This window comes from Heliangelus exortis, chromosome 10 (genome assembly GCF_036169615.1).
Source record: "Heliangelus exortis chromosome 10, bHelExo1.hap1, whole genome shotgun sequence".
NCBI classification, from domain to species: domain Eukaryota; kingdom Metazoa; phylum Chordata; class Aves; order Apodiformes; family Trochilidae; genus Heliangelus; species Heliangelus exortis.
This window is the reverse complement of record NC_092431.1, coordinates 16,827,011-16,852,811: the sequence shown is the minus strand read 5'-3', so window position 1 is coordinate 16,852,811 and position 25,801 is coordinate 16,827,011. Positions and strand designations below refer to the sequence as shown.

Genomic DNA, 25,801 nt, shown 5'->3' with positions numbered 1-25,801 from the left:
AACTTGTCTTGGTCCTGACACTGAAGTGGGGGGGAGGTGACCTAAGTTAGCTCTAGCACCTGTTTGTGGTGAATGTTCAGTTTATTGGTTGGTTTTTGCTTGTTTGGGTTTTGTTTGGTTGGGTTTTGTTTGGTTGGGTTTTGTTTGGTTGGGTTTTGTTTGTTTGGATTTTGTTTGTTTGGATTTTGTTTGTTTGGATTTTGTTTGTTTGGGTTTTGTTTGTTTGGGATTTGTTTGGATTTTGTTTGGGATTTGTTTGGGTTTTGTTTTGGGGGTCTTGTGTGTGTGTGGTTTGTTTGGGGTTGTTTTTTTGGGTTTTGTTTGGCTTTTTTGGGGGGGGGGAGAGGGGGGTTGTTGCTTTTTGTGGTTTTTTTGTTTTTTTTTTTTTGTGGGGTTTCTTTTCAGAAGTCACTTTCTCCTGCTGCTGACGTTCTCTTAGATTGACCTGAAGAAAAGTGCTTGTTTTTATTAAAACCTGTTTCACCCGTGGTGCGCTCCGTGCATTTTGCTTTGACGAGGGCACGAATTCCGTTTTAGTCACCAGACTTTTTTATCTTGTCCGGATCGCTGTGCTGTGGCACTATTTAAACGTTACGAGCCAAAGACACCGCCTTCCTCACACACCAGATTTAGGTTTAGGATAAGCGGCGTCACGCCTGCCCTCACGCACACCCCGCTGCCGCTCCGCAACCCGGGGCAGCTCTCGGTAGCCCCATGGCCGCTCTCGGTAGCCTCAGGGGCTTCAGCCGGGCCGCGCCCCGCGCTGTGTGACGCGAACAGGAGCCGGCTCAGGGTCGGTTCTGTCGAGTTGGTTCTTTTGGAACGCCAGAATGTTTATCACCCCTCAGCCCCGGCCGTTGCCGGTTCCAGAGCCGGGCCCGACGTTCCATGAGGCGGCGGCGCTGGGCGGGGCCGGTGACGCCACAGAGCCCGGGGGGGGGTTACGGGGCGGAGCGTTGCGGGGCAGCCCGCACTCTGGAGCCGGCAGGCGACTGGCGCAGACGCACTCGTTGTCTCTCGTCGCACCGCGCACCGGGGCAGTAGTCTCGCGAGAGCAGGGAGCCGGCTCGGTTCCTGGTTGGTGGGCGCTCGCCGGGAAAGCCGGGGCGGCAGCGGAGCGGGGCCTCCCTCACTGCCTCTCTCACTGCCTTCCTCACTCTACTCCCTCCCTCCCTCCCTCACTGCCTCCCTCCCTCCACTCACTCTCTCCCTCCCACTACTCCCTCCCTCCCTCATTGCCTCTCTTCCTCTACTCCCTCCCTCCCTGACTGCTTCCCTCCCTCCTTCCCGCACACCCGGCTTCGAGCGCTTTTTTTTCCTCCCGAGATCCCGCCGTACGGGCGGGCGGGCGGGTATTCCCTTCCATCTCTTAACGCGCAGCCAGCGCGGGGTCTGAGCCCAGGACCCAGCGGAGCGTTGTCTGTCGGGGGGATCATGTCCGCCGGGCAGCAGGCGCTGCCGCCGTCTCAACCGGACGAACTGCCCGCGGCGGCGCCGCCACTGCCGGGCGCCAACAGCAGCGAGGCCGCGGGGATGGCTGCCTCCACCGCCGGACCGCCCGGAGGCGACGTCGAGATGGAGGTCAGGAGCTTCCCCTCGGCGGGACCCCCTTCCCCCTCTGCACCCTCCGCACTCGCACCGATGTTTTCCCGTCTCCGCGGGGCTGGGTGCTGGGCTCCGGGGCAGGAGCGCACCCGGCTGGCGGCGGCAGGTGCCCGCCATCAGCCACGGCGCCTGCGGGGCGTCCCCGGGCCGCGTGGGGCCGCGGGAGACAATGGAGAGGCGGGCGCCGGGCTGGGCCCTGAGCCGCGGTGCCCCCGGGGCTCTGCCGGGCTCCGGAGAGAGAGAGGAGGGAGCGGAGGGGCCGGGAAAGGGCCCCGGGGGCTGTGGTGGTGCCTTGAGGGGAGGGCAGGGGGGGGGTCTCCATCCCGCCGCTTCCCCTCAGCTCCGGTGTTCATCCGCCGGTCCCCGCGGGGAGGGGGGAGGCCTTGCTGCCAGGTCCCTGAGGCGCTCTGAAGCGGGGCCAGGGAAGGGCACGATGAGCCCGCTCCGTGGTCGCCTTCCCCCCCGCCACCCCCCGCACACACGGGTGCTCTGGGAGCGCAGAGGTCTCGCTGGGCTCGCCACTGGCTTCTGGCGAGTGTCCCTCCTCCTCTCCTGCCTCCCTGCAAAGCCTTCTCATCGCTTCCTGTTTCAGCCCCAAAGTGATGCAGCAATGTTTTCTTTCTGCTGAAGTGTTTCAAAACTTTTTTGGCTCGTTGTTTTGTTGTTTTTTGTTGGTTTTTTTTTTGAGGGGGGTGGTTGGACCGTTGTATAGGGATTTTTTTTTTTTTATCGTTCTCTTTATTTTATTTTATTTTATTTTGCAACAGGTGCTTATTCTAGAAATTTCAAGGGGCTTCAGTGATTGCCTGGAGATGCTAATTTTATCGCAGCTTTGTTTCTTTTAACGATACGAGGGAACTGGTTGGTCCTGCTTTCTGCCCTGCGTGTTTTGTGCTCTGAGTCATGCTGTACAGTACAACCTACTTGATCTAAATAAATTTGCAAATGCCATGTTTTTCGCATGAGCAAGTAGTCAAAGCCTTGTGGGTAATAAGTCCTGCTCAAACCTGCAAAAATTAGGGCAGTTTCAGGCTGGGGCTAAGTGCGTGGAGGCAGTGAAACGTCTGCTCTTGAGGCATTCATGTGCACTCTGTGTGCTCGCTAAGTTAGTGACTCTTAGCGTGGGGAAAGATTACTTTGCTTAAAGTGACATTGCAGCTGAAATAGCTTTTTGACAGTTCTGGTTATCTGAGCGACTGCTGTTCTTGCTTTCCAGCTAAATTGCAAGGTTTTGGCATCTTTACTGCATGTGATGAGAGCAGGTGGTGCACTGCTGTGTTTCTCTGGTTTGCATGTGAGGCATTTCAGGAGAAATGTGAACTTCATACAGAAGTTCACGCTATGCTTGTGCTCACTGGTAGGTGGGTATTGGTTAAATCCAGTGTGAGATGAGCAAGATTATTTGGGTATGAATTTAGGAGATCTTTAGCCATAAACTGCAGGGCTAAGTTCTTTATATTTTGACTGATGAATGAAGTAGTTGGGTTAGGACCCTTCTGTTTCCACATGCCTTACCTGCCAGAGTTTTGTGAGGAAACAGCCACCCACCAACATCCCGTGTTTTGATTGCCTTTGTTTCTTGTTTTTTTTTTTACTTTCCTGTTTCTGTGTTCTTCGGGGCCAGTAAAGACTGAATTTAGCTCAAGTCTTACTTGGCTCAGTTCAGCAGATGGTTAGTAATGATTTTGAAAGAATCTTGTTTGCTTCCTTTTCTCTTTCAAGAATTGTTTCCTAATATGTTTCCCTAGCATTGTTTACCAGGAAATGATCATCCCATTGTTTTTGGCTCTAAGAACCAAAGATGAAATTACATGTTGGAGATGATGGGGAAAGAGTTAACCTAATAACAGGAGAGATAAGAATAAAAAAGCCTTGATCTGAGAGAGTAATAGGAGGCAACATATCAAGGATTTGGCAAGAAAGGGATGAGGGATGACAGCCCCCTCCTAACCATCTTTTTTTTTTGTGTTGGTAGTGATACCATTGGTGATACCAACACTTACTTGTGTAGGTAAAAGTGTCTTCTGTCCAAACTCCTGTTCTACTTCAGAACAAAACTGTTGTTTGTGTTCTTATTTAGACTTTCTACCTTAACACAGAACAATGAAGTGTTGGGGTAATGGGGGAAAAAGGGATAAGAAAAAAACAACTTGCAACTACTCTTGCTGTGGGTCCGGAGCTGGTTCCTTCACAGTTCTCCTGTGGAAGCTTTAGGAGGGTTTTGGCTCAGTACCCTAGAAGCAACATGCAGAGCTGCACCACAGCTGTCTCTCTTATTCATGTTTATATGGTGCTTTAATGATGGACCTAAATCAGATTATAGAGATGTAGCTCTGTCCCTCACCCTGTGGCAGGGATCTTTGATCCATCTCCAGGTAATTTTACAATAAGTAGCAGAAAGCTGACTATCAAAGCAGCAAAAGATGGCTGTGCCAGCTGATGTGGATGGATAGTAATTTAGAACAAGCTTATTCTCCTTTAAAGAGGTATTTTATCAGAAAATAATTTTGTTTTCTCTTTCTTTTTCATCTCAGGAAGTTTTTGATGATGCATCACCTGGAAAACAAAAAGAAATCCAGGAAGCAGATCCTACATATGAAGAGAAAATGGTATGTAGCATTTGGGACTGCATATAGCAATCAAATACTTAAGTAGTTGCATAAAATAAATGAAGTTTTCTGCATGTTTATATGCAGAAACTGGATTTATAAAACTTTGTCTAGTTATTGAAAAAAATTAAGTAGCTTAAAACCAGAAGTCCTGAAAAAATCCTCAGCCCCTTGTCCTTTTTGGCACTTTGTTCTCTGGTCTTCTGCTCCTTCTTCATTTCCAGTGTAGGCATTTGTAGGAATAGCAGTTGATGTGTTTGCTCTTTCTAGGAAGTATAGTCCTGTCAGCTTTGAGGTGCTCTAGAATTAAAAGAATGATGTAAAGGGAAGTTAGTCCTTGAGCTTTTGAAGATGGGTGATTCTGGGCTTCACAGGTAACACAGGAGAAAACTTACCTTTTTCTGTATTTTTTAGTTTTTATAATATCCTGAATGGAAGAGATGGAGCCATCCACTTCTCACCAACTCGTTGCATTTTTTTTCTCTGCTCCTCTCTGTTTTCCTTCCTTTCTTTCTGTTTAGAATTCCAGTGTCTGTGACTGCATATGGAATTTCTTGATTGGAAAGTGAAACTGATTCTTATGGTGTGATGTTTCCTGTGTTACTTCTTATTGCCACTGAAAATAACCCAGTCTTCTGCTCATTTCTTTGTGCTGCTTCCTGGCAAACTGAAGAAAGTGAGCTTGGAGATGTCTCTTGTACCCTGTAGGCAGGCATTATTGCAGGGAGGATTGCATTTACTGTTGTGACAGTCAGAAGATGCACTGGAAGTGAAAACAGAAAAGTTTCTCTGTTGTTAGAGGGGTAGCACAAGGCTGCAGAGTACTGCCTGTTCTTGACTGTGTCTTAGCCAAAAAAATAAGGGTAATGTTTGTTAGTCTCTTAAAGGAGGACTATCCTTAAGCACAGTGTAAATGAGTTGTGAGGATGTGTGCAGTGCCAAAATTTGCAGAAGATTCCTGACTAAAATTTTAGAACCAAGAAGCTTTTGCAGTGCAGTCAGTATCTTGTCTGCACAGCAAGTACTGAAACAAGTACTTAAAAATAAGGATTAGCACTTTGGAGAGTAGCAAGACCTTACCTAGTTTAACCTTTAGGAACTGGTACAAGCTGAACAAACACACACAGAACAGTGGAGAATAGACAGGAAACCTTTAATTCAGTGGATGTGGAGTGTAGCTTTGGCAGTCAAGCTTCAACTGTAGTTGGAGTGAGTCTGACTCTTCTGTGCAGGATCTTTCTTGGCCTCTTTCTTCTCTAACCCACTGGCTTCCCATCTTTTGCATAGTGCAGAAATTGCTTGCTTTAAAGAGAACACTCACAAAACTGGCATTGCTTTTGCAGAAGTCTGGAACATATGTTCCTTTTTACTAAGAAAACTGACTTCCTGTAACTGCAAGTTTCTAAATACCAGGTTATGTTGTAGCAGCTGGCAGAATGTCAGGGTGGTTGCTGTCAAACTTGGGAGTTTTTTTCAGTCTTGATTGAAGTTCTGTTCTAAAGTCTTGATGTGGCCTGGGGAAGGTGTGTTGATTCCAAATGGAACCTGCCTCAATGGAACAGAACCTTTGAGGTACTGATACTGTCTCCTGCAATCTTTTTTGTGCAGCAGACACAGCAACCCCTATCAAAGGGGGCAGTCTGGCACATGAGGCTGAGCATATCTAAGTGGTCTCTGCTGCTGGCAGAGGTATTCAGGCTTCTAGCAATGGGCTCCTCTGCCCCCTCCACCCTCTTTCATGCCAGCTCTTTTGCTTATCTGACAACACAGTGAGGTGGTGTGTCTCACTGAGCAGGCAGGAAGCTGATGTGGTAGAAAAAAGGTGTTGCCAGGTTGGTGAGAGGAATGAGTGAATTGAAGAATCCTGTGCATGCTGGGTGGGAGTAAATTTTGGGGAGTGGGACTACAATTTTTGATAGGAGAAGGTTGTTAAGGGAACTCTGGCCTTGTCTAGTGACCCTCAGGCAATCTTTGTGCCAAAGTCAGTTTTCCATCTTTGCACAGGTCTGTCTCACAACTTTGATCTTACTGCATAGCAAAAGCTATCCTTGACCCAATAAAAGAATATTCAGTCTGTCAGCAACAGTTATCTTGATGGTGCTCATCTCTCCTTTGTTATTGTAGCTATGTATATAAAGAAATGTGAATCTATATTTTTAAAAAAAAATCTGTTAGTTTTTTCTGTCGAATGAATATATGCTCTAATGTCTCACACTTGTTCCACTTAATTTTTCTCAACAGCAAACAGACAGAGCAAACAGATTTGAGTATCTGCTGAAGCAGACTGAGCTGTTTGCCCACTTCATTCAACCTGCTGCTCAGAAAACTCCAACTTCACCTTTGAAAATGAAGCCTGGACGTCCACGAATAAAGAAGGATGAGAAGCAGAATTTGCTGTCTGTTGGCGAGTGAGTGATGAATTTTAGGCCAGCTTGTACTGGAATTATGGATTTTATTCTACTTTGGCAGCATAAGTTTAGCATATTAGTCTTTTCTCCCTTTTCAGTATGTATTTTATGCTGTATAATTGTGTTGTTTTTTTCAACGGCCCACCTGTAACTTGAAGTTTAAGAGTTCTAGGAGTTACAAGCATTTTGTGTTGGTGGTAAAGCACTGTTGTGATTGAAAGTATTCCAGCATGAAGGATAATAGAGGTAGAAAACCAGGATATTTGTGGCTGTAAGTTGTAAGAGTTCACAGAGAAAATCACTATAAAGCATCTGACAGGCAGCCTGAAATAAAAAGTCTGGGAATTGCCTTAGTTACAGCTTGTATGACTACAGTGTATCTATTGTTTGGCAGGTGTTCAGAGCTCTTAGGGTGTAGTTCCATGTGCTGTAGTTACAGGCCAGTACTGGTGCACACAATTCATCCCTTCCCAGTCCCTTTGCTCTTCATACTTGAGCCTGCTAACAACACAGTCATTGTCTGTTACTGAGAAGCAAAGGGCTCTGGAGGGGTAAAAGCAGCATTTCAGTTGGTCAGAGAAAAAAAATTTCTTTTGAAGAATCTAGCAAGAAGCTCCTTTGGATGTTTGCATTCTGTACTGCAAAGACACTGGACTTAATTTCAGAGCAGTTTTGAATCTCTTTAGTTTAGCCAGAAACTTACTTCTTTTTTGTACTTTTTCAGCTACCGCCATCGTAGAACAGAGCAGGAAGAAGATGAGGAGCTGTTAACAGAAAGCTCCAAGACAACCAACGTCTGCACTCGATTTGAAGAATCTCCATCATGTGTGTTTCTTCTTTTTTTTCCCCCTCCTTTTTGTTTATTTTTCACCCTGTTCTTTTCCTTCAAATTGTTATTTACAGTGAACTTTGTTCGCATCCTTGCCAAGGACAATGAATCAGTCTGGGGGAACAGAAGGAATAAAAAAAATCCAGCAGTGTTCTATTGGGACAAAACTTACTAGTAAGGGACTGTTTATTTTCAGTCAGGCTAGAAAGATGGTCCAGTGAGTACTGTCCTTTAGAAAAGCAGTTGCTGTACTTTAGTTAAAAGGAAAGAGCTTAACTGTTTTGAAGTCTGTCATGTTATGTTTGCATATGTAACCTATATTCTGATACAGTTTAGAAAGTACCTGAGGGCTTAGTTTTGTTTAACAGAGAATTCAGATTGTGTTATTTCAATGTTCAGCTGTGTTCTGATTTTAAGGGTGGGGAAAGATTTGTGTTTTCTACATATTTTGGGTTCTTTCAGGGAGCAAGTTTGCTGGAGCAGCTTGCAGAAACAAAATTAACGTTGCTGTCTCCAGTCTGCATTGTCCTTGGAATTTACTGTGTGAAATTTACTACTTGATTTTGTTCTGTAGTTTAGATAATCAGTGTCAAATAGCAGTCAAGGAATGGTGACATTTTTTGCTAAATTCTGACAGATTATTTAATCTGTTCTTTTATGTCTTCTAGATGTTAAATCGGGAAAGCTGCGTGATTATCAGGTCCGAGGACTCAACTGGCTCATCTCTTTGTATGAAAATGGCATCAATGGCATCCTGGCTGATGAAATGGTATAGCCCACGTTTCTGGGGACTTGTGAACATAAACAATACTATACAGTTTCAGTTCAGCCATATATACGTAGATAGAGGTTTTTTAGTGGCACAGAATGCAGCATATAATTTGTCAAACTTTGTTTTTCTAGTATGCTTTAAGTCACTAATGTAAAAGTATCAAAGGTATCTTAATTTACATCACCTGTAGAAATAGGCATATGAAAAGGGAATCTGTCAAACTTAAAAAAAATTAAAATTCAGTCGAGGGGAGTTCTGTGGAATGATGTAGCCTCTTTTTTTCTTTTTTTTTTCTCTCTAAATTGCTGCTGGTTTGTTATGGTACTCTCAAGCTGCCCTTGTGGTGCAGAGAGTGTCTTGTATGAAGAGAGCAACAAGTGCAGGAACACTTCCTGTTAGGTTAAAATGCAGATAGCAGGATACAAGTGTCCTGTGTGGACTGAGCTCACCAACAAGAGCTAGACCAGTGGAAAATTTACTGGGAAAAATCATGTAAAGGTAGATGTAGCTAGAGAGCTGTTAACATTTTTTTCACACCCAAATGGTGTGAATGATTTTAGTCAGCATTGGCCCTAGTACCTTTTGCCTCTGTTTTCATTCTTTTTCTCTGAATGTCAAAGAATGAATGTAGAAGAAATTTGGTTTGTCAGGCAGATCTGGTTTTGTTGTATCTGTATTCATTTTGTTGTACTTGTTTTTTGTAAGGAGTAGATAAGGATTGAGTGTATTGCATTTCTCATGACTTCAGGGTATTTTTATGTAGAAAAACTAAGATAAATTAGAGAGAAATTTAAATTGGTGTTTAGTAGCATGTTTATTTTTGATCAAGTTTTGGTGTTCTTTTTTTTTCTATTTGCATGCTTATGAATAGAGGAATTTTTTTTTTTCTGAGTCCAGTTCTAAGTGGAGCAGGCTTGTTTTAACAAAAATGACTGTGAATCTTTAAGTCCTTGGGTTTGTGGTATTCCAAAATCTATCTTGCACTGAGGAGTTTAAATATTTACTATTAAATATTTTCTGATTCATTCTTAAATGGTAATCCTTTTAATGCATATGTCTGGTTTGAAAAGTTTGTTGGCCTCTGAATAAATAATCAGACTTAGTCTTCAAAACAAAAATTGTAGCTTTGTAATCCAAGGTTTGAAAATATCACTTTTCCTATTTTTTTCTCTTTGTTGTGAGAAACTATACAAGCTTTTCCTAACAAGATTTTGATCCCTTCAGTGAGCAGCACTGTCTTAAAGATAACTCACTCATTTGTCCAGGCTGCTGTGTCTTCCACATTGTACTCAGATCTCACTCTTGTGGGTTTTTTTTTTATTTAAGTTGTTTTCCTGATTTTTTACTGACATGTTTGTGTCTCTTACAGGGTCTTGGGAAAACACTGCAAACCATTTCTCTTCTTGGGTATATGAAACACTACAGAAATATTCCTGGTCCTCACATGGTGTTGGTTCCTAAGTCCACTCTGCATAACTGGGTGAATGAGTTCAAGAGATGGGTTCCTACACTTCGAGCAGTTTGTTTAATAGGAGACAAAGACCAGAGAGTAAGTTTTGATGTGGTTGTTTTTCCTGCTTCTGATCTTGCTGTCCTTTATTTTGCCTTCTATTCACAGAGAAGGATATTACCTAAATTTGTAGTGGTTAAACAGTAAGACCTACAAGTGCCACCTGCTTGAAATATAACAAGCTTAGAACTCACACATATGTTGCCCAGCTATCACTTCATCACTTTACACTTAATTTATTGACCAAAGGTCTTCTTTCTCCTTTTGTGAAGGCAATACACTGTGTACACCAACAAATCTTGATAAGTCTTAAAATAGAAAAATACAGTGTTTCATGTGTAGTGCTGTTATTTATATGAGTATATAAATCTGTAAAAAAAACCCACCTGTTCTTTGTGGCACAATATGTTGTATTTGCTGTAACAGCAGCTCTTAAGAGGATTATGGGGTCTGTCACCAAGGAACTGTTTCCTGAAAAGAGTCTTCAGCTTAATGTTGGAGAGGTCAGGGTGGTTTGGCTGGTAAAAGTGACACTCAAGTGGGTTCTATTTTCCTTGAAAATTTTCAATTAAAAGAGAGTAGCTCATCCTCTTACAACTTTACTGTTTCATTAATTCTCTTTTTGCTACTTCAGTACTGGTTCGTTGGTATTTTTTTTTTAGTGCATCAAAGAAACTTAAAAACTGAAATTTTAAATAAATAACTGGAGTTATTTATTTATGGAAAGAAGATATTACTGGTGCCATTAAACTTCTGCTTTTGTCAGCAGCTTTTTATTTTGTTGTTCTAAGGGCACCTAGCTCTATTTTCAGAGGTTGTTGGGTTAGAAATTACAAAAGTATTGATAAAGCTTTATATAGTTCTGGAGGTCATTGGTTCCAGTTCTGATACCTTGAGATTTTTGGGGTTTGTTTTAATGCATCTCCAAAAGTTCTTATTCTTTCTTCAGCATATTTCTTGCTTATGTAAGTTCTTGATATTTATACATCTTTGTGTTTTGAATCCTAACTAATTACTGTGTCTGCTTTTAACCTTGGATGTCAGTGTTCTAGAAATTGCTTAGTTAGCCAAATGAAGATGTGCTTGGAATTATTTTTTATATTCAACACCTATGGGTTTATAAAGCTAAAACTTAAAAAAAACCCAAAGTAAACCTGAAAATGTTGTGATCTTACAGTTCAGCTATTGAAAACCTGATGTGTAGGTAGTCACCTGGCATTTCCAAAGCCAGAATTTGGAACTGAAATCCCTTCTCTGCTGCCCCAAGAGTTTTTAGTGATTTCAGCACTGACAAAACTGTCAAGCTTTACAAGAGTTCCATATTTTATTGCCTCTATAATGAATTTCATCTTTTCTTTCAAATTTGGTAGCAATATTGTTTATAATTTTGACAAGACCAGTGTGTTCTTGTTTTAGATTTGAGAAAGCCTCAGTAGCTGACTGTCACCTTGTTTTCTAGGCTGCCTTTGTCAGGGATGTGCTGCTGCCTGGTGAATGGGATGTCTGTGTAACATCATATGAAATGCTTATCAAAGAGAAATCAGTATTCAAGAAGTTTAACTGGAGGTACCTGGTTATAGATGAAGCCCACAGGATTAAAAATGAAAAGTCAAAGGTAATTTTTACTTTCACTGAAAGAGAAATTTGTGTGGGTTATCAGGTGGTGATGTGGGGACTATTAATACTTTATTTGTTCATGTTTCAATATCCTGTAGTTATCAGAAATTGTGAGGGAATTCAAGACTACCAATCGTCTGCTACTGACTGGAACTCCACTTCAGAACAATTTACATGAACTCTGGGCCCTTCTTAACTTCCTTTTGCCAGATGTTTTTAACTCATCAGAAGTAAGTGTTCATTTCTGCTAATGAAATTAAACCAACTTCCTTTGCTTTCTGGATTTGCAAATAGACTTGAATATATAACTAGATAGGTAGGGGTATCAGTTACTGATAAAGATAGACAGGTAGAAATGTTTCCAGAATTGTGAAGGGCAGACATTTTTCTCAGCTTAGCCATATTTAGGGACTGTTGTGATCTCAGCAGATAACAGAGGTATTTAAAATCACACTGTGAAGATGATCTCTACTTAATTTCAAAATAGGTTTAAACATTGTGATGGCTGGACCAACTAACTTATATTCTTATGTTTAACTCTAAAGTTACCTTACTGTTTATCCAAGGCTTTTTTCCTGTCAGTTGCTATATAATGGGCAGTAGACTAATAGACTTCACAAGTGGATCATGTGCTTAAATGTTTTGATGAACTGGGAGTATAACATTGGTAGAAAGGGAAGCTGTGTGGTGCTTTTCACAAAACTTTTACTTTTCTTTTGTTTTTAATGAAATTCAGCATTAGTACCAGGTGTCTCCCAGGTGAAATTTCATAGAATCATAGAATAGGCTGGGTTGGAAGGGACCTCAGAGATCATCGAGTCCAACCCTATTTGTCCCATGGAGGAATATGAGTGAATCTTTTTCAACAGAGAAGGACTCACATACTGATTTTCTTTAAATCTTTTCTGGTTTTGGAAGACTGTGTTATAGGGTTATCCATAAAAATAGACCAGGGTAATTTTTTCTTACTAACTCCCTATGCAATCACTTAAGTTGTATTTATTCACCATGGTAATGATATTGCATCTTGCAAGGAAACTTCTTACATACTGATGATTTTGTTGATACAGGACTTTGATTCATGGTTTGATACAAACAACTGTCTGGGAGATCAAAAGTTGGTGGAACGTCTCCATATGGTAAGTTTTTTCTACTTTTTGTGTAAATCTTACCTAAGCTAGGTTTAAAATAATTCTTCTAGTGCTTCATGGGACAGAATATTAGGGTAAGGTACCCTTATTAGGTTGGTGAATTAGGTTATTCAAAGGAAGTTCAGAAAATTATCAGGTTCTTGAAAAGGAAATGGTTTTGGGAGAGAGAGAAGCATCAGTAGTTCTGGTTTTCAGGATTTTGAAATGTTCACATGAAGAGACTGAATATTTCAGTCAGGCACAACTAAAAAAGAATCAGGGGATGTAGAACCCTCTGAAATATGATTTTGGCCTTATCTTTGAGTCTCCCAAAGCAAGCACATGCATATTTCCATGTATAACAACCTGTCCATATAGATTGCTTTATCAAATGATCTGGTAATAGGTTTGGTGTTTGAGCAGTTCTGAGAGAGAATAACAACTCTGCTTTTTTCTGTTGACCTGTTCAGTGTTCTCTGTTTCCAAATTAAAATTCATGCTGCAATCTCTTCCAGGTGCTGCGACCGTTCCTTCTGCGTCGCATTAAGGCTGATGTAGAGAAGAGTTTGCCTCCAAAGAAGGAAGTTAAAATTTATGTGGGTCTCAGCAAAATGCAACGAGAATGGTAATGACTGTGCTGTGGTTAAGGCTTAGAAGGAAAGGAACGTGCTGTTTGTGTGCTGTGTGGAGCTTAATTCCTCCTGCTTTACTCCCAGCTTGTACACACTGCCTTGTGACACTGCCATGAAGCCATTCGTATAGGGAGCTGCCTAATGAAATGAGGAGGAGGGGGAGCTTTTGCCTTCAATTTAAAGAAAAGCTCACTTTGTTGCAGAGTTACAAAAGTTTGTTCTTTCTTTGTAGGTATACAAGGATTTTGATGAAGGATATAGATATACTGAATTCAGCTGGGAAGCTGGACAAAATGAGACTGCTGAATATCCTCATGCAGCTGCGAAAATGTTGCAATCATCCTTATCTCTTTGATGGAGCAGAACCTGGTCCACCTTACACAACAGATATGCATTTAGTCACCAACAGTGGCAAAATGGTGGTATTGGACAAATTGCTACCAAAGCTGAAAGAACAAGGTATGCATCTCCTCGTTGTTTGAGGGTTGTTTTGTTCAATGATAAAAGGAAAGTCAGTTCTTCTCAATGTTTCCATTTAACCTGAGGAAACAACAGCTTCTTTTAGCCAGGATTGTTGTTGGTTTCTGGCATGAAACCACCTTGTCAAACACTATCTGAAATAGTTGATACTAAAGCAATTTGTGAAGTACCTACATAAATAATTGGATCAATAGTCCTTTATGGTTTTTTGTGGCAGGGAAATGGTTGGTTTTGTTTGTGTTTTTTTTTTTTTCATCCCAGCTAAATTGAGACTGCAGAAGCATCAGTGGGTCTGGGTTTCAGGTTTTGTTGTTTCTGTTTTTGGTTTGGTTTTTTCTTGGCACTATTAGCTGCTTGAAACAAAAATCCTTTGATTTGCTGTGAAGTCCTATTTCAGAATCAGAGTCTTCAGAGTCTTTATATAAGGTTAAAGTCAGATCCTTTGTGAATTGTTAGCTTTTCTTGTTGGATGCAACTTAGAGCAGCTTCTGTGTTATTTCCATTGAATTCTTTAAGGCACACAGACATCAGGCAACACTCAACTGTTTTCAGGTTACTTGATCATAAGGACAAAGCTCTGGAATACTTTAAAACTCAGGTGCCACAGAATTTTTGACTCTGGAATAAATTTTTTATTCATTTTAATAAGCACACTTGCTGAAGTAACATGGCTGAAGGAGTGGAGGAGAGTTTGGAACTGGGGAGCCATTGCAGAAAACTAAAACCAATCCAGACTTCAGCCTTATGTAGCATAAAAGGAAACTGAACTTCGTAGCCAGGCATCATCCAAGCAGCTCTGGTGATATGTGGCCTAAAAGACTTAAGACTTTTAAGATGTGGCTTTAAGACTTAAAAAAAAAGAATTCAGTGGTGTCTGTGCCTTTTTTTAATCTTGGTTTCTTTTTGCTGTGAGGCTTGTTAAGATGTGGCATTTAAAATTGGCCTGGTCCTAAATCACATTATCATCTTTAATAAAACAGTTCACTATTAGAGTTGGAGTCCAAAGGACCAAAAAAAGCCATATTAAGAAACTAATGTGGGAAGTGGAAGATTTATCATAGGGATTTATGTAAATCTCTCAAGGAGGTTGTGTGTATATGCTTAATTTACTGGACATTTACATTTTTTGGAGTTCTTGGCAGGTAAGTGTAGTGACAAGTCTTTCAGAAGAACTTAGATTCTTCTGGACTGAGAACTGGGGAAGCTGAGCCCCACACAACCACTTGGGTGGCCTGGTGGTATTTATTGGGTTCTGAAATTCTAACTGCTTTTCTTCAGATAAAGTTTAGGTGAAAACTTTTTACCCAAACAGGTTCAAGGGTCTTAATCTTCAGCCAGATGACCCGAGTCCTGGATATCTTAGAAGATTACTGTATGTGGCGAAACTATGAATATTGTAGACTGGATGGACAAACACCACATGATGAGAGACAGGTATTTAAAATTCTGTTTAATTTTATTAAGAATAATACTCATAAAGCATTAGGTTCAGCTGATGTGTTCCCTTTGTTTATTTAGGCATCCATCAATGCATATAATGAACCCGGTAGCTCAAAATTTGTGTTCATGTTGAGTACCCGGGCAGGAGGTCTTGGAATCAATTTGGCTACTGCTGATGTTGTGATTCTGTATGATTCAGACTGGAATCCACAAGTAGATCTTCAAGCTATGGTAAGAATCCAGATGGAAATTTTGTTCTTTTTATTCTCCTCTTTCTCGCAGAACTTTCCTAGAAATGTGTGTGTGTCGTGATAAAATATTTAAAAAATAAATTGGTGTTTTTCTTGGTTTAGGACAGGAGTAGTACTGTTAAGACTGATTTTTGATTCCAGTGCAGTTTCCACACAGTGGAACCCTAAGTCACATTTGGGATACGCAATGATTTATGCAGTGGGAAGTGCTGAGTACTTGTAACAGTATTTAATGAGTATACTGTATTTTGTTTTCAAAGTAAGTTTACCATGGGATGTGTTAATCCCAAAACTATTAACAGTTTTACTTATGTGGGGAGTAGAGGTGGATGTGTTTACACTGTGTTTTCTGATACCTGGTGAGACAAAGAAAAGCTTAAACTAAAGTTTTCAAAACCTGCTTTTATGGGGGTGAGCAAGTTCCTTTTAGCAACAATGAATTTGCTTCTGTAACCTCAGGAGCAGTGTCAAGAACATTACTGACTGCCTAGGAAAGCAAAGCTTTTCAAAACTACCTTGGTTTTGTTTTTTTTATTTTGGGGTGGTTTTTTTTTTTTGGACAAATGAGACCTTTCAGTGACAAAACTTGGGAATTTATTACTAATCATTTCAGTTAAGCTGTAGGCTCTTGGTAGTTTAGCAGAAAATGTTTCAAAATCATGATAGAACCAGTGTGTGGAACCTAAAGTGAGACAGTTCCAGATGTGCTCAGAATGCTGCTTCTCAGAGTACTCAAATCCTTTGTATTTTTCATGAAACATTGATGGCACAACTGGACAATTTTGAGAAAGTAGCTTTTTTTGGGCCAGTACAAGGATAATTTCTTAGGTATGCTGATACCACAGCAGGTTACCTAAGGGCAGAAGCATCCAGTCTTCTCTCCTGTGTGATTTAACAAAAAAAACCCAACAAAACCAAACACACATTATATTGAAGTATGACATCTAGAGACATACTCAATGATGTTATTTAAAGAAAACACCCCAAAACTTGCAGTGCAGATAAGAATGTGCTGTCTTGGGTAGTGATGTCAACAGAAAGTCTATAAAGGTTTAACTAACTTTTGCTATTCTGTTTTGTTAATTGGTATGTTGAAACTAATGAATACTAATTATATAATCATGCTGGAAACAGTACTGATTTTTTTGTTAACTCTTTTTTCCTTTGCCTAGGATCGAGCACACAGAATTGGCCAAACAAAGACTGTCAGAGTGTTCAGATTTATCACAGACAACACCGTGGAGGAAAGAATAGTGGAACGTGCAGAAATGAAACTCAGGCTGGATTCCATTGTCATCCAGCAGGGCAAGTACCTGAACTCAAACTGGTTTCATCAGCACCTTCCTGGTGATACATACCTACAACCTGATATAATAACATTTCTTTATTTCTTCTTTTTTTTTTTTTTTCTTTTTTTTCTTTTTCTTTTTTCTCTCTTTTTTTTTCTTCTTTTTTTTTAAAGCACTCCATTTCTCTTTGAGCTAGTGAAATCAATGCCTTTTTTAATAGATAAGGAGCAGTGATGCAAATGTAACCTTTTTGGTTGACTTAACTGAAATCAGTAGCTTTATGTCTGAAAAAGGATACAATAAAGTTGGAAACTGGGAAAACATGCACCTTAACAAAGCTCACCTGGAAGAGCTCACATCTGAAGTGTGAACATGTTTCATTCAACAAAATTAGTGCAGAATAAGGGTAATTTATGTAGTCCCTGGCTGGATTTTGCTGTCTTTTTGTTTTTCTGGTTTTGGTTGGGTTTTTTAGGTTTATTTGGCTTTTTATTTGGGGTTTTTTGTTTGGTTTGTATTTCTGTTGTTGCTTTTGTTGTTTTTTTCTTCATTTCCAATTTCCTTAACTGAGAGGAAAGGATCCAGTTTTAACAGGGATGTGTAAGAATGAGAAAAATCAGATATTGCTCCTTCTGTAATGCAGACTCTTTAGTTACTTGCTGTCCTCCAATGCTTTTTTAATACAGGAAGACTGGTGGATCAAAACCTGAATAAACTTGGGAAGGATGAAATGCTGCAAATGATTAGACACGGAGCAACACACGTCTTTGCCTCAAAGGAGAGTGAGATTACAGATGAAGATATTGATCATATCCTGGAAAGGGGTGCAAAGAAGGTGAGATAAAGTTTTAAAAAATGAAGCCCATCTGTAAGACTTAAATTTGATGGCAGGATTGTGTACCCCTGTATGGGAACTTGATTGCAAGCTGGAGAGAATGAGGGGGGTTGTTATTGAGGGTTTTATAGAGGTCCAGTATGTTTGGTTTTTCTAGTGTTGTAAGTGGTATGTTTTATAACAAAGAACCTTTCACAACTGCTTCTGTTCCAAGACTGCAGAAATGAATGAAAAACTTTCAAAGATGGGTGAAAGCTCCCTGAGGAATTTCACAATGGATACGGAGTCCAGCGTGTATAATTTTGAAGGGGAAGACTACAGAGAGAAACAGAAGGTAACATTTAAATTCCTTTTGAGGAAAGCATGAAGTTGTATGATTGAACTGTATTTATCTAAGAAATACTCATTAAAATACAATAAAAGCTATGGCAATAGTTGATAAGTTTCATTACTTATTTGATGAAGTAGGTGTAGACCTAGTTTAGCATAAAACTTGTAGGTGCTCTTAATATTTTGCAAGGCTTGGCTTTAATATTTCTTGGATGGGTGGGATTTGTTTTTATAGATGGCATTTACAGAGTGGATTGAGCCACCTAAAAGGGAAAGAAAAGCCAATTATGCTGTGGATGCTTACTTCAGAGAGGCACTTCGAGTCAGCGAGCCAAAAGCACCCAAGGTGAGTTGACTAATTTAAACAGAAATAATTGTTCAGGTATGCATGATAAATGTGTAAAGCTGAGAGTGAGAAAATGCATTTCTTTACAAAAAATGCACTACTGAATTTTATAAATTAGGGAGGTAATTTATATTTAAGTTTAAAGAAATCCAAAGGACTTGTAACAAATTTCTGTGAGAGGTGAAACTTCTGAGGTGTTAGGAGGGGAGGGTAAGACCAAGGTGTTTCTTATTTTATTTTTATTTAAGCAGCTGTGAATTTTCCTTGCCTGTGGAAAATATCCTTATTGCTGCTCAGAACACCTGAACTGTTATTCAAGGGGATGCATGTGTGACTGTTTCCCCAGCTGCCTCCCAGAAGACCTTCTGTTTTCTCACAGGTCCTTTACTTTCAGAATTCTTCATGGTTGTATTTGTGCCCTGCATGGTGTGGCCTTTTTTTTCTTTTTTGTTGTTAAGACTGTATTTTTGTAACAATAAAACATTCTTTTTTTTTGCTCCTGAATTAAAACACACAAGCAAACAGATACTGGATGTGAAAGGGAATCAAATACAAACTTTTGTGTATTTCAGGCACCACGTCCTCCAAAGCAGCCAAATGTACAGGATTTCCAGTTCTTCCCTCCACGCCTGTTTGAACTGTTGGAAAAGGAGATTCTCTACTATAGGAAAACAATTGGGTACAAGGTAAATGAGGAATTCACACTGCAAAATTTTCTGCAACATTAGGAGAATGTGTACTTGTCCTGCCTTTCACACTAATTTAGATGAAACACAATCATATTGAGCTGAACAAATGCTTAGGTTATATTAACAGAAAAGTGACAATTAGGAATCATCTGTGAAAAATCAATCGAATTTTACAAAATGCAAAACTTTTCAGGTACCTCGTAATCCTGATCTGCCAAATGCAGCTCAAGCACAAAAGGAAGAGCAGCTAAAGATTGATGAAGCTGAACCTCTTAATGATGAAGAACTTGAAGAAAAAGAGAAGCTTCTCACCCAGGTATAGTTGGGTCTTTAATGAGACTGAAATCAGCTGAAGCTTGGTTTGTGTTTTCCAGTGTTACAGAAACATTTCTTGGTCAGTGTCACACATGCCAGAGTTAACACAGCTGCAGATTTTGGTTTATACTGAAAAGGGGCTTAGGGTTAGGTTTGTCATGGGCCTGGATACCTTTGAGGAACGTGCACCAAGTTGTGTACTGAGATTCTCCTGAATCTCATCTGTCCTGTGTATTTTGAACCTGAAGAGTGAGAACTGGCCCAGTGTCAAGAGTCTGGCTTCCCAAGTTTGCATTGACTCCAGCCTGTGGCACCTTTCCTCAGCTGGGGGAACTTGCAGACTGTGCTAATTACTGCATTAGTTTAATTAAAGCTGTCTTCTGCCCAAGTGTCACTCCTGTGTGGAGGTGAATCCTGAAGGGTCAATAATCAGTTTCAGTGAACTATGACTGATGCCAGGTAGTGTTCTCTCTTCAAGAGGATATACACTCAGTAGGTAGCATATACATTTAAATAATTGAAAACAGGGTAATGCCTTTTATGCCTTATTTGGGGAGTGTATTTTCACACTGTATTTTGCTGGGGGTGGGGAACTTCAGGGAAAGATCTCTTGATTGAGTAAGAATGCATTGGAACAGTTCACTAGTTAAAAACAGTACTATAGCACACTCAAGTAAGCTGTGGCTGAATGGTAACATGGCTGGCAGATGTTTTACTGTTTGTAACAGTTATTGCTAATCTGAAATTAGCCTATTTTAGCAGTTGATAATTTCAGCACTACTATTTCTGTGCTCATGGAATATCATCACAGGAAAGCTTTAGGCTTTCTGAGGGTGAGTGACCAGGGAAGGTCAAGGGATAAAACCAGATCGTTCTAGACTTGCTTTCCTTGAGAGATTTTTCTCTTTAAAAAGTCATCCCATGTTCTTTTTCAGAGAATAGTGGTAGGAGGGATCAGTTTATGAGTTAAAGATTTTTATCCAAAGCCAGTAGGTAGTTAGCAAACCAGTGCTAATCACCAGATGGGGAGACTACAGTGGTAGCAGTATAAAAACACTTTTTCTCCTAACATGAAACTGCAGAGAAGGCAGAGGTTTAATACTGTTGGAATGATGGAAGCTTTACAGGCTGTTTAAATTTACTGAAACAGATCTGGAGAGAGAGACAAATACTGAATTTCTGTGCAATGTTTCCTTTTGTTTGCTCTAAAGGGATTCACTAACTGGAATAAGAGAGATTTTAACCAGTTCATCAAAGCTAATGAGAAGTGGGGCCGTGATGACATTGAAAATATAGCACGAGAAGTAGAAGGAAAAACCCCAGAGGAAGTCATTGAGTACTCAGGTAACTTTTTAAGTAGTCAGCTCTGTAGTGCTGCTTTCCTGGTTTAACTACCTGTGAGCATGGTAACCTCTCACCTCTGAGGATTTCTTACATGGCTTTTGAATTTTTTCAGGGTAGAATTGTAGTGATGGGTTTGGGATCTGGCAATACAGATTTTGCCATGTTTAGCCCCTGTGTAGTTAAAGCTGTACCAAAATGGGTGTATAAACTGTTGCTGAGACACTTCAATGAATCTTAAATCTACTCTAGCTGTATAGTGCTGTCCTTAGTTCACATTAATTTATTTTTGTAGACCAGAATGCTGAGGAAAAAAACACTTAGTTGGAGTGATTGCACTTCCTATATTCACTAACCCACTGGTTTTCCTGAATCTTTACACCTTGATTATCTCATCCCATAAGGAGTGGGATACAGTTAACTTTTTGTGACACTATGTAATGGCTCTTGGATTTTGTGACTGAAGTTACCTCTGAGGACTCAGAAATACTCACTGCTTGTAATGCAGCTGCAAGGTCCTGGGGCTAAATTTCTAAAAGAATATAGATGTGAAAAGTAAATAAAAAGAATTTTAAATAAAACCCCCTGTTTTTTTAGAAACTTGCTTTTGTCTTTGACCACTCATGTGCCCTTAGTTTCCATTTTAAGCAGCATTTTTTTTTTTTTTTTTTTTTTGAGAAGGAAATGGGCTGGCCACCAAAAGCTTCCCTGGCCTGTAGCTCACCTCATTAAAACTTTTGAGGCCTTCTGTGTCCAGCATTTTCAGACTAGAATTTGTAGTGCTCTGCTCCAACCTGGTATCAGGCAGTGAAGGTTCCTTACCTGGTAATGTCCATACAGCAGTAAATTCTGGTTAATGGAGTAATATCTAACATTTTTTAAGATAACCCCATAACTTTGAAAGATGCATGATAAGAAACTAACCAACTGTCCTCTTTGTAGCTGTGTTTTGGGAGAGATGCAATGAACTCCAGGACATAGAGAAGATCATGGCTCAGATAGAAAGAGGAGAAGCCAGAATTCAGAGACGAATCAGCATCAAAAAGGCACTTGATACAAAGGTATCTTCACTGTTTCTTTGCTGCCTTTATTTCCTGTGCCACTGAGGCAAGCTGCAGCAGGGGGTGTGTAGCCTGTGCTCCTGATGTGTGCAGAGAATGTATCAGACATGGCATTTGCCTCTTTTGCAAATTCCTCAGCAGTTTCCTCCTGTAGCCTTCTCATTCTGTAGCAGTGCTGTGCTGGCTGATAGCTGTGATGGTAACTTCAGGGATGGGCTGACCTGTTGGTTGTAACAGTCACCTTTATCACAGCCACAGTTCAACACCCTCCAAATAACTACAGTCTGTGTGAAGAAACAGAATTGCTTTTGGACCTGTGTAACTGAAAATGCTATAGATATGTCCAGAGCACTTAAAAAGGGAAGACTTAACAAGCAGAGGGGACTTCTGTGTCATGTGTGTGTATTTCATAGAATCATAGAATCCTAGGGGTTGGAAGGGACCTCGAAAGATCATCTAGTCCAACCCCCCCTGCCAGAGCAGGGCCCCCTAGAGTACATCGCCTAGGAACGTGTCCAGGTGGGTTTTGAATATCTCCAGTGAAGGAGACTCCACAACCCCCCTGGGCAGCCTGTTCCAGGGCTCTGTCACCCTTACAGTAAAAAATTTTTTTCTGATACTCAACTTGAACCTCCTATGCTCCAATTTACACCCATTACCCCTTGTCCTATCACTGGTCACCACTGAGAAAAGCCTAACTCCATCTCCCTGACACTCACCCCTTACATATTTGAAAACATTGATGAGGTCACCTCTCAGTCTCCTTTTCTCCAAACTAAAGAGACCCAGCTCCCTCAGCCTTTCCTCATAAGGGAGATGTTCCACTCCCTTAATCATCTCAGTAGCTCTGCGCTGGACTCTTTCAAGCACTTCCCTGTCCTTCTTGAACTGAGGGGCCCAGAACTGGACACAATACTCCAGGTGTGGCCTCACCAATGCAGAATAGAGGGGGAGGAGAACCTCTCTTGACCTACTAACCACACCCTTTCTAATGCACCCCAGGATGCCATTGGCCTTCTTGGCCACAAGGGCACATTGCTGGCTCATGGGCATCTTCTTGTCTACCAGGACCCCCAGGTCTCTTTCACCTACACTGCTCTCCAGCAGCTCAGCCCCCAACCTATACTGGGACATCGTGGTGTTCTTCCCCAAATGCAAAACTCTACACTTCCCCTTGTTGAATTTCATCATGTTTCTCCCTGCCCAACTCTCCAGCCTGGCTAAGTCTCTCTGAATGGCAGCACAGCCTTCTGGTGTGTCAGCCACTCCTCCCAGCTTAGTGCCATCACCAATGTCATTTCACCAATGAGTGTTTGCTGATGAACAGATTTGTAGTAAATTGAGAACATTTATCAGAATTCCTGCCCTCCCACCCTTCCTAGGTCAGTCAGGGGACAGACCAGTGTTGTAGCTCAGCTACAGCTCAGAATGCAGCTGAACCCTGTGCTAGTCTCCTATGCTTTTTTGCTTTTACTCTGATTTTGACCATTCCTGAGTATTTTATGTTCAAGAGGATCACTGCTATTTGAAGCCTGGCAGATCTTGACTGTTTCCAAATGTAGTGACAGGTTTGCAGTCTGCCATTAGCCAAAAGATGAGGAAAAGCTGCCTGTTGTCTAGACCAGAATTTACCAGTTCAGAGGGTGTTTGTAAACACAGCACCTGCTCAGTTCATTGGATGTTGTGACTGAGCACCAGAGATCATGTAAGATGTAGTTGAATAACTTGTGTTCATCTGCCTGTCTTTGATATAAAACAGTTCCATGATAGTTCTGAATTATTTCTTAGCTTGATGTTATTTCTTTTGTTTAGATTGGCAGATATAAAGCCCCCTTCCACCAGCTAAGAATATCTTATGGTACCAACAAAGGGAAGAATTACACTGAGGAGGAGGATCGCTTTCTTATCTGTATGCTTCACAAATTAGGATTTGATAAAGAAAATGTTTATGATGAACTGAGACAGTGTATCCGAAACTCCCCACAATTCAGATTTGACTGGTTTCTCAAGTCCAGAACTGCAATGGTAAGTATTAATAATAGGTTTTGTTTAGTTTTGTTTTTTCATGAATACCTATGGTAACAGTCATAACTCAGTCTGATTAAATTCCTTCTGAAATACTGAGGAATGTGCTTGTGTACAAGTCAGTTTTCATAGACTTTCCAACAGTTTAGTGGATGGCAAATGCAGTAAATTAAAATCTTATGGGAATAGGATTTAAAAATTCCAAGGTACTGGTTTTCAAAATCAACATAAATTTGAGTTAAATACACATGTATTTTAGAAAGCAAACACTTGGGATTGAAGCCATCCAGCAATTAAACAATATTTCATTCCTTCTTTGCTCTGCCAAGATAGAGCAAAAAAAAAAGCCTTTTACCTAATTACAGGCATTTCTAATATTCTGATATGATTTTTATATTAAATGGCTGCCTAATGTAGTTAATTGCTATCTTGTGCAATATAGGAGCTGCAGAGGAGATGCAATACTTTAATAACTCTGATTGAAAGAGAAAACATGGAACTGGAAGAAAAGGAAAAGGCAGAAAAGAAGAAACGTGGACCAAAACCATCTTCGGTAAGATTCAAAAAGGCATTTCTGGGGGTGCTTTTCTACCTGTGTAGGACAAGTGATACACCTGTGGTTATTCAAGAACAACAAAAGAAACCTTAGGGAATAATATCAAGAGCTGCCTGGAGTTCACACTGTCATGCAGCTTAGTACAGCTGGGGATGTCAAATAAAGGCAAATAAGTTTAGGTTCTAACTTGTAGCTCCCATGATTTGGAGCAGAAAAAGTTGTTGTTTTGAATCACCTGAGCTGGGATGTTGCATGGGCTTACCCTGGTAAGACATTTAAAAATTACATTTATTACCCTGGAGACATTTAAAAAGAGCCTGGATGTGGCACTCAGTGCCATAGTCTAGCAACCGCAGTGGTGAGTCAAAGGTTGGGCTTGATGATCTCTGAGGTCCCTTCCAACCTGGCTAATTCTATGATTCTATGGTAAACCAAACCAGGTAATTACTTGGCCTTTTGATTAGGGATAAAAATTGAAGAAATTAGATGTTTAGCCCTGAGGAATACATAGGCAATGCAGACTATTCATTCCACACTGAGAATGCTACAGCTCTGTTTACAAGTGTTCCCACGTAGATTCACTCTGCTGTTTGCCATCCCTTTCCTGGTGGATTTGATAGGCTTAATTGGACCAAGTATTGCTAAATCCATGGGATTCTTTTGTAAAGGAGGTATCAGCTTTCCTGGTTTCCTCTTCAGATTTGTTGTTACAGATGATGTTGTCTAGAGCTGTCATGTGAAAAACTTACAAGCACAACTTTGCAGAGGTGAGGGTTGGTCCCCTCCCTAGTAACAAGCAACAGGACAAGAGGAAATGGCCTCAGGTTGTATCAGGGAAGGTTTAGGTTAGATATTAAAGAAGCTTCTTCCCAGAAAGGGTTACTGAACACTGGGACAAGCTTCCCAGGGAGGTTGCTGAATCCCCAACCCTGAAGGTGTTTAAAAGATGTGGTGCTTAGGGACAGGGTTTAGCACAGGACTTGGTAGAACTGAGTTAATGATCTTTTCCAACCAGAACAATTCTGTAATTGAGCACCTACATTAAACCACTCTCCCAAGTATTGTTTTAGATGTGCAGAAATTACAGAATGGTGGATTAACAAATTTCTTAAAACTGTTCACAGATTATTTAATCAGGTATTTAGAAATACCATTTTATGAATGGGAAGCTCTGACATCCTTATTTGCTTCTGTAGTGCATAGAAGTGTTTTTAGCTCTGTGAAACTTCACTCTTCCAGAACAGGAAGAACACAGAACAAGAGCTATCCTGAGGAGGATGTGTATATTTGCCATATTAAAACATTTACAATTTGTCATGTTTTAAAGCTGCCAAGGTGTAAAAAAATCTTTAGCTGCTTTGACTGGAAGTGCATTGTTTGGTTGCAATCTTTCTATGTCACAGTAACTGATTAAAAACCTTACCTTGCAGGCACAGAAACGTAAAATGGATGGCACCCCTGATGGTCGTGGAAGAAAAAAGAAGTTAAAGCTGTGAAGGCAGAAGGTTTTTAATCACTAAATTGAAAAAGTAGTTCTTTAATTTACGGGTCTTCATAAGATGTACTGTATAATGCTCAACTATTATGTCATTAAAGGACATCGGGTTCATCTGTTTACTGAACTAGAGACATAGTACTTAATGTAGTTTCACTTTTTTAAATGCAACAGCTGTGCTGAATTTTTTTTACCATTAACACTTGAAGTAATAAATAGGATTCATTTATTAATAA

General features: G+C 40.6%; 1 protein-coding gene across 2 annotated transcripts; it reads left to right on the top strand.

Moving 5' to 3' along the window:
- The first annotated feature begins 971 nt into the window (after nt 1-971).
- Nucleotides 972-25,801, top strand: SMARCA5 (SNF2 related chromatin remodeling ATPase 5). Of its 2 annotated transcripts, none has more exons than XM_071753750.1 (24): nt 972-1,581; nt 4,140-4,214; nt 6,456-6,622; nt 7,347-7,447; nt 8,120-8,220; nt 9,593-9,772; nt 11,193-11,348; nt 11,449-11,580; nt 12,421-12,489; nt 12,996-13,105; nt 13,345-13,571; nt 14,905-15,026; nt 15,111-15,263; nt 16,456-16,588; nt 17,259-17,407; nt 17,622-17,741; nt 17,973-18,083; nt 18,656-18,769; nt 18,966-19,088; nt 20,299-20,431; nt 21,371-21,489; nt 23,302-23,514; nt 23,957-24,067; nt 25,501-25,801. In XM_071753750.1, the coding sequence occupies exons 1-24, from the start codon at nt 1,435-1,437 to the stop codon at nt 25,564-25,566; spliced, it is 3,132 nt and encodes a 1,043-aa protein (XP_071609851.1). In that variant the 5' UTR covers nt 972-1,434; the 3' UTR covers nt 25,567-25,801. The 2 variants fall into 2 exon arrangements, with proteins under 2 accessions (XP_071609851.1, XP_071609852.1); XM_071753751.1 differs by having other exon boundaries at nt 1,303-1,581; nt 16,456-16,592; nt 17,263-17,407.

Coding starts and splice junctions, on each gene's coding strand:
- SMARCA5 (XM_071753750.1), top strand. CDS start 1,435: ATGTCCGCCGGGCAGCAGGCGCTGCCGCCGTCTCAACCGGACGAACTG. Junction 8,221..9,592: donor GCATCCTGGCTGATGAAATG/GTATAGCCCACG, acceptor TGTCTCTTACAG/GGTCTTGGGAAAACACTGCA. Junction 17,742..17,972: donor ACTACAGAGAGAAACAGAAG/GTAACATTTAAA, acceptor TTGTTTTTATAG/ATGGCATTTACAGAGTGGAT.